The sequence below is a fragment of the Oncorhynchus masou genome, chromosome 27, assembly GCF_036934945.1.
Source record: "Oncorhynchus masou masou isolate Uvic2021 chromosome 27, UVic_Omas_1.1, whole genome shotgun sequence".
Taxonomy (NCBI): Eukaryota; Metazoa; Chordata; class Actinopteri; order Salmoniformes; family Salmonidae; genus Oncorhynchus; species Oncorhynchus masou.
Window position 1 is genome coordinate 3,981,786 of NC_088238.1, and position 7,500 is coordinate 3,989,285.

Here is a 7,500-nt window from a genome sequence, read left to right on the forward strand (position 1 = left end):
AACATATATATAAATATAAAAATAACGTATATAAATAACATATACATAAAAATATAAATAACATATATTTAAATATATAAATAACGTATATAAATATCTAAATAACATCAATAATGTGTCTAAAGATTAGAAAACAAATAATAGTAAAAATCCCCAAATACAATTCTATATACAGATAAATAGTTAAGCAGTTAGATTAAACAACTCCTTTGTAAGATGCATGTATTAAAATGAACTATGTATGGAAACAGGTGAATTAACACTCCTCAGTTAGCAGGCTCAAGCAAGCTAAAACCCACATGGTAGCAAAAACTAACAAGCAGAAATGATTTAACCACACTTTGCTGTAGGCTACTATTTACTAGTTAACAAAAAAATCATGTATGTCATATAAAATATATTCACCCCACCCAGTATTGTAATAAAAACTTACCAGAAAGCATGTAGTCCTTGGCTCAGACAGTGTAGTAGTGTGGGCTCAATAGCATCTCATTAGTGTGCAAGATCTTGAGAATCAGCTGTACGTGTGATGGAAGAATGCACTGTGCATGCAGAGGGTTGTAATTCCATTGAATTGGGAATTGTTTATCCAAAATAGGTCACAGTACCTAGAATTACCTTTTGTGTATCCCACAAAAAAGGCTCAATTTCAAAAGCTAACTTTCTTTTGATGAATTTAAGAAATTTCCCCAAATCCCAGGGCTTAACTTCCTATGGAACATTCCGGAGATTTACCGGAAACCCTTTGCAACCCCAAATATATCTTTAAACATGTCTGGTACTATATACAGTAAACCTTTAAACATGTATGTTACTATAGACAGTCAACCTTTAAACATGTCTGTTACTATATACAGTAAACCTTTAAACATGTCTGTTACTATAGACAGTAAACCTTTAAACATGTCTGTTACTATAGACAGTAAACCTTTAAACATGTCTGTTACTATAGACAGTAAACCTTTAAACATGTCTGTTACTATAGACAGTCAACCTTTAAACATGTCTGTTACTATAGACAGTCAACCTTTAAACATGTCTGTTACTATAGACAGTAAGCCTTTAAACATGTCTGTTACTATAGACAGTAAAACTTTAAACATGTCTGTTACTATAGACAGTAAACCTTTAAACATGTCTGTTACTATATACAGTCAACCTTTAAACATGTCTGTTACTATAGACAGTAAACCTTTAAACATGTCTGTTACTATAGACAGTATACCTTTAAACATGTCTGTTACTATAGACAGTAAACCTTTAAACATGTCTGTTACTATATACGTTATACCTTTAAACATGTCTGTTACTATAGACAGTAAACCTTTAAACATGTCTGTTACTATATACGTTATACATTTAAACATGTCTGTTACTATAGACAGTCAACCTTTAAACATGTCTGTTACTATATACAGTAAACCTTTAAACATGTCTGTTACTATAGACAGTAAACCTTTAAACATGTCTGTTACTATATACAGTCAACCTTTAAACATGTCTGTTACTATAGACAGTAAACCTTTAAACATGTCTGTTACTATAGACAGTATACCTTTAAACATGTCTGTTACTATAGACAGTAAACCTTTAAACATGTCTGTTACTATATACGTTATACCTTTAAACATGTCTGTTACTATAGACAGTAAACCTTTAAACATGTCTGTTACTATATACGTTATACATTTAAACATGTCTGTTACTATAGACAGTAAACCTTTAAACATGTCTGTTACTATATACGTTATACCTTTAAACATGTCTGTTACTATAGACAGTCAACCTTTAAACATGTCTGTTACTATAGACAGTCAACCTTTAAACATGTATGTTACTATAGACAGTATACCTTTAAACATGTCTGTTACTATAGACAGTAAACCTTTAAACATGTCTGTTACTATAGACAGTAAACCTTTAAACATGTCTGTTACTATAGACAGTAAACCTTTAAACATGTCTGTTACTATAGACAGTATACCTTTAAACATGTCTGTTACTATAGACAGTAAACCTTTAAACATGTCTGTTACTATATACGTTATACCTTTAAACATGTCTGTTACTATAGACAGTAAACCTTTAAACATGTCTGTAACTATAGACAGTAAACCTTTAAACTTGTCCATCCTCTCTGTATAAATAGAGTAAACCTTTAAACTTGTCCATCCTCTCTGTAAAAATAGAGTAAACCTTTAAACTTGTCCATCCTCTCTGTATAAATAGAGTAAACCTTTAAACTTGTCCATCCTCTCTGTATAAATAGAGTAAACCTTTAAACTTGTCCATCCTCTCTGTATAAATAGAGTAAACCTTTAAACTTGTCCATCCTCTCTGTATAAATAGAGTAAACCTTTAAACTTGTCCATCATCTCTGTAAATATAGCACTGTAAATATAGGGTAAACCTTTAAACATGTCCGTCATGTTTATTTGTTTACAGAGACACACAAAGTGGGCCGGATGGACGATGACATGTGGTTGCTAGGCAACATCAACCAGACTGGGTACTTCCGGGTGAACTACGACCTCCACAACTGGAGGCTCCTCATTGGACAGCTGATGACCAACGCTGAGGTAGGACACTCTTCCTCTTCGTCATCTTCCTCTTCGTCATCTTCCTCTTCTTCATCGTCCTCTTCTTCCTCCTCTTCATCTTCCTCTTCCTCATCTTCCTCTTCTTCTTCCTCTTCCTCTTTGTCATATTCCTCTTCTTCATCTTCCTCTTTTTCATCTTCCTCTTTGTCATCTTCCTCTTCTTCATCGTCCTCTTCTTCCTCCTCTTCATCTTCATCTTCATCTTCCTCATCTTCCTCTTCTTCTTCCTCTTCCTCTTCGTCATCTTCCTCTTCTTCATCTTCCTCTTCTTCATCTTCCTCTTCGTCATCTTCCTGTTTTTCATCTTCCTCTTCTTCATCTTCCTCCTCTTCCTCTTCGTCATCTTCCTCTTCTTCATCTTCCTCCTCTTCCTCCTCGTCATCATCCTCTTCCTCCTCTTCCTCTTCGTCATCTTCCTCTTTGTCACCTTCCTCTTCTTCGTCTTCCTCCTCTTCCTCCTCGTCATCTGTACCATTAAAGGTTTGTGTAAAAACGTAAAAGCAGAACAATCTATGAAAACCGTTCCACCTTTCACCCTTTTCTCTCCGTAGATCATCTCTGTCGGCAACAGGGCGGGGCTCATCGATGACGTCTTCAATCTGGCCAGGTGCGTTTAATGGCTGCCTCATCACAGGATTCTGTTTGGTTTCTGTTTCTGTTCTCTCACTGTGGCTTCCCTCATCTGTGTTTTCTCAGTAGGAGCCTCTAACAAGTCCTCCCTCTGTGTTTTCTCAGTAGGAGCCTCTAACAAGTCCTCCCTCTGTGTTCTCAGTAGGAGCCTCTAACAAGTCCTCCCTCTGTGTTTTCTCAGTAGGAGCCTCTAACAAGTCCTCCCTCTGTGTTTTCTCAGTAGGAGCCTCTAACAAGTCCTCCCTCTGTGTTTTCTCAGTAGGAGCCTCTAACAAGTCCTCCCTCTGTGTTTTCTCAGTAGAAGCCTCTAACAAACCCTCTGTGTTTTCTCAGTAGGAGCCTCTAACAAGTCCTCTGTGTTTTCTCAGTAGGAGCCTCTAACAAGTCCTCCCTCTGTGTTTTCTCAGTAGAAGCCTCTAACAAGTCCTCTGTGTTTTCTCAGTAGGAGCCTCTAACAAGTCCTCCCTCTGTGTTTTCTCAGTAGGAGCCTCTAACAAGTCCTCTGTGTTTTCTCAGTAGGAGCCTCTAACAAGTCCTCCCTCTGTGTTTTCTCAGTAGGAGCCTCTAACAAGTCCTCCCTCTGTGTTTTCTCAGTAGAAGCCTCTAACAAACCCTCTGTGTTTTCTCAGTAGGAGCCTCTAACAAGTCCTCTGTGTTTTCTCAGTAGGAGCCTCTAACAAGTCCTCCCTCTGTGTTTTCTCAGTAGGAGCCTCTAACAAACCCTCTGTGTTTTCTCAGTAGGAGCCTCTAACAAACCCTCTGTGTTTTCTCAGTAGGAGCCTCTAACAAGTCCTCCCTCTGTGTTTTCTCAGTAGGAGCCTCTAACAAGTCCTCCCTCTGTGTTTCCTCAGTAGGAGCCTCTAACAAGTCCTCCCTCTGTGTTTTCTCAGTAGGAGCCTCTAACAAGTCCTCCCTCTGTGTTTTCTCAGTAGGAGCCTCTAACAAGTCCTCCCTCTGTGTTTTCTCAGTAGGAGCCTCTAACAAGTCCTCCCTCTGTGTTTTCTCAGTAGGAGCCTCTAACAAACCCTCTGTGTTTTCTCGGTAGGAGCCTCTAACAAGTCCTCTGTGTTTTCTCAGTAGGAGCCTCTAACAAGTCCTCCCTCTGTGTTTTCTCAGTAGGAGCCTCTAACAAGTCCTCTGTGTTTTCTCAGTAGGAGCCTCTAACAAGTCCTCCCTCTGTGTTTTCTCAGTAGGAGCCTCTAACAAGTCCTCCCTCTGTGTTTCCTCAGTAGGAGCCTCTAACAAGTCCTCCCTCTGTGTTTTCTCAGTAGGAGCCTCTAACAAACCCTCTGTGTTTTCTCAGTAGGAGCCTCTAACAAGTCCTCCCTCTGTGTTTTCTCAGTAGGAGCCTCTAACAAGTCCTCCCTCTGTGTTTTCTCAGTAGAAGCCTCTAACAAACCCTCTGTGTTTTCTCAGTAGGAGCCTCTAACAAGTCCTCCCTCTGTGTTTCCTCAGTAGGAGCCTCTAACAAGTCCTCCCTCTGTGTTTTCTCAGTAGGAGCCTCTAACAAGTCCTCCCTCTGTGTTTTCTCAGTAGGAGCCTCTAACAAGTCCTCCCTCTGTGTTTTCTCAGTAGGAGCCTCTAACAAACCCTCTGTGTTTTCTCAGTAGGAGCCTCTAACAAGTCCTCTGTGTTTTCTCAGTAGGAGCCTCTAACAAGTCCTCCCTCTGTGTTTTCTCAGTAGGAGCCTCTAACAAGTCCTCTGTGTTTTCTCAGTAGGAGCCTCTAACAAGTCCTCCCTCTGTGTTTTCTCAGTAGGAGCCTCTAACAAGTCCTCCCTCTGTGTTTCCTCAGTAGGAGCCTCTAACAAGTCCTCCCTCTGTGTTTTCTCAGTAGGAGCCTCTAACAAACCCTCTGTGTTTTCTCAGTAGGAGCCTCTAACAAGTCCTCCCTCTGTGTTTTCTCAGTAGGAGCCTCTAACAAGTCCTCCCTCTGTGTTTTCTCAGTAGAAGCCTCTAACAAACCCTCTGTGTTTTCTCAGTAGGAGCCTCTAACAAGTCCTCTGTGTTTTCTCAGTAGGAGCCTCTAACAAGTCCTCCCTCTGTGTTTTCTCAGTAGGAGCCTCTAACAAGTCCTCCCTCTGTGTTTTCTCAGTAGGAGCCTCTAACAAACCCTCTGTGTTTTCTCAGTAGGAGCCTCTAACAAGTCCTCCCTCTGTGTTTTCTCAGTAGGAGCCTCTAACAAGTCCTCTGTGTTTTCTCAGTAGGAGCCTCTAACAAGTCCTCCCTCTGTGTTTTCTCAGTAGGAGCCTCTAACAAGTCCTCCCTCTGTGTTTTCTCAGTAGGAGCCTCTAACAAGTCCTCCCTCTGTGTTTTCTCAGTAGGAGCCTCTAACAAGTCCTCCCTCTGTGTTTTCTCAGTAGGAGCCTCTAACAAACCCTCTGTGTTTTCTCAGTAGGAGCCTCTAACAAACCCTCTGTGTTTTCTCAGTAGGAGCCTCTAACTAACCCTCTGTGTTTTCTCAGTAGGAGCCTCTAACAAACCCTCTGTGTTTTCTCAGTAGAAGCCCTCTAGCACTCCGACTACAGTCCTGTTGACTCTGTCCACAGAGAGTCCCGACACAGTGTTACTCATAGTCTCACATGTAGCATCATAGCATCCCCTCTAACCACTGTTCTCAGTACAGCCATTATTATGAAGACTGGAGACACGTCATCACAGCTTCTCATTTGAAACTGTTCTCAGTGCAGCCATTATTATAGAGATTAGACACACGTCATCTCAGCTTCTCTTCTCAGCCTGTTCTCAGTACAGCCATTATTAGACAAAGGGCTAATAATGGAAATAGGAAATACCAATGTTGTGACCAGGAAATACCGATGTTGTGACCAGGAAATACCGATGTTGTGACCAGGAAATACCAATGTTGTGACCAGGAAATACCAATGTTGTGACCAGGAAATACCAATGTTGTGACCAGGAAATACCAATGTTGTGACCAGGAAATACCAAAGTTGTGAACAGGAAATACCAAAGTTGTGACCAGGAAATACCAATGTTGTGACCAGGAAATACCAAAGTTGTGACCAGGAAATACCGATGTTGTGACCAGGAAATACTGATGTTGTGACCAGGAAATACCAATGTTGTGACCAGGAAATACCAATGTTGTGACCAGGAAATACCAATGTTGTGACCAGGAAATACCACTGTTGTGACCAGGAAATACCAATGTTGTGACCAGGAAATACCAATGTTGTGACCAGGAAATACCGATGTTGTGACCAGGAAATACCGATGTTGTGACCAGGAAATACCAATGTTGTGACCAGGAAATACCAATGTTGTGACCAGGAAATACCAATGTTGTGACCAGGAAATACCAATGTTGTGACCAGGAAATACCAAAGTTGTGAACAGGAAATACCAAAGTTGTGACCAGGAAATACCAATGTTGTGACCAGGAAATACCAAAGTTGTGACCAGGAAATACCGATGTTGTGACCAGGAAATACTGATGTTGTGACCAGGAAATACCAATGTTGTGACCAGGAAATACCAATGTTGTGACCAGGAAATACCAATGTTGTGACCAGGAAATACCACTGTTGTGACCAGGAAATACCAATGTTGTGACCAGGAAATACCAATGTTGTGACCAGGAAATACCAATGTTGTGACCAGGAAATACCAATGTTGTGACCAGGAAATACCAATGTTGTGACCAGGAAATACCAATGTTGTGACCAGGAAATACCAATGTTGTGACCAGGAAATACCAATGTTGTGACCAGGAAATACCAATGTTGTGACCAGGAAATATGTCCGGGTGGAATTGTGACGAGCCCAAAGTGGTGGACAAATGATTTGCCTGTCTCTGTCTTTTGTCAGAACAGTAGTTCCGTGACTGATTCCCTGGTTGGCTACACAGCTCATAAGACACAGCGGTTTTCATTTGTTGGACACGCCATGCTGGCAGGATGCTGGAAACACATCGCGCTAGCTGACGGGAACAGAGAGCCTGCCGCTTGGTGACAGCTGGCCTGCGGCGTGTCTTTGAACATATTGTACGCGGCATCCATACTGACTGCCACTGTCTCTCCCCGTGTCTCTCCCCGCTCCCCTGCGCACGGAGCTCAGATGCTCCACACCGAGTGGCTGCGTAACGCCAGCCTCCGCTTCATCACAGCGCCGCGACAGACAGCCAGATCCACTGTTTGTGCATCAAACGGCTCCCTGCTCCCTAAATAGTGCACTACTAGGTGCCCCACAGGGCCCTGGTCAAAAGTAGTGCACTACTAGGTGCCCCACAGGGCCCTGGTCAAAAGTAG

The 7,500-nt window shown here is 41.7% G+C and overlaps 1 protein-coding gene across 1 annotated transcript in view; it reads left to right on the plus strand.

Annotated features, from left to right (window-relative positions):
* LOC135515572 (thyrotropin-releasing hormone-degrading ectoenzyme-like) overlaps positions 1 to 7,500 on the plus strand; it is a 484,406-nt gene that overhangs the window by 413,775 nt on the left and 63,131 nt on the right. The window contains exons 11-12 of the mRNA XM_064939193.1: positions 2,446 to 2,579; positions 3,152 to 3,207. Coding sequence (XP_064795265.1) covers positions 2,446 to 2,579; positions 3,152 to 3,207 — 190 coding nt within the window. The remainder of the gene's footprint in view (positions 1 to 2,445; positions 2,580 to 3,151; positions 3,208 to 7,500) is intronic.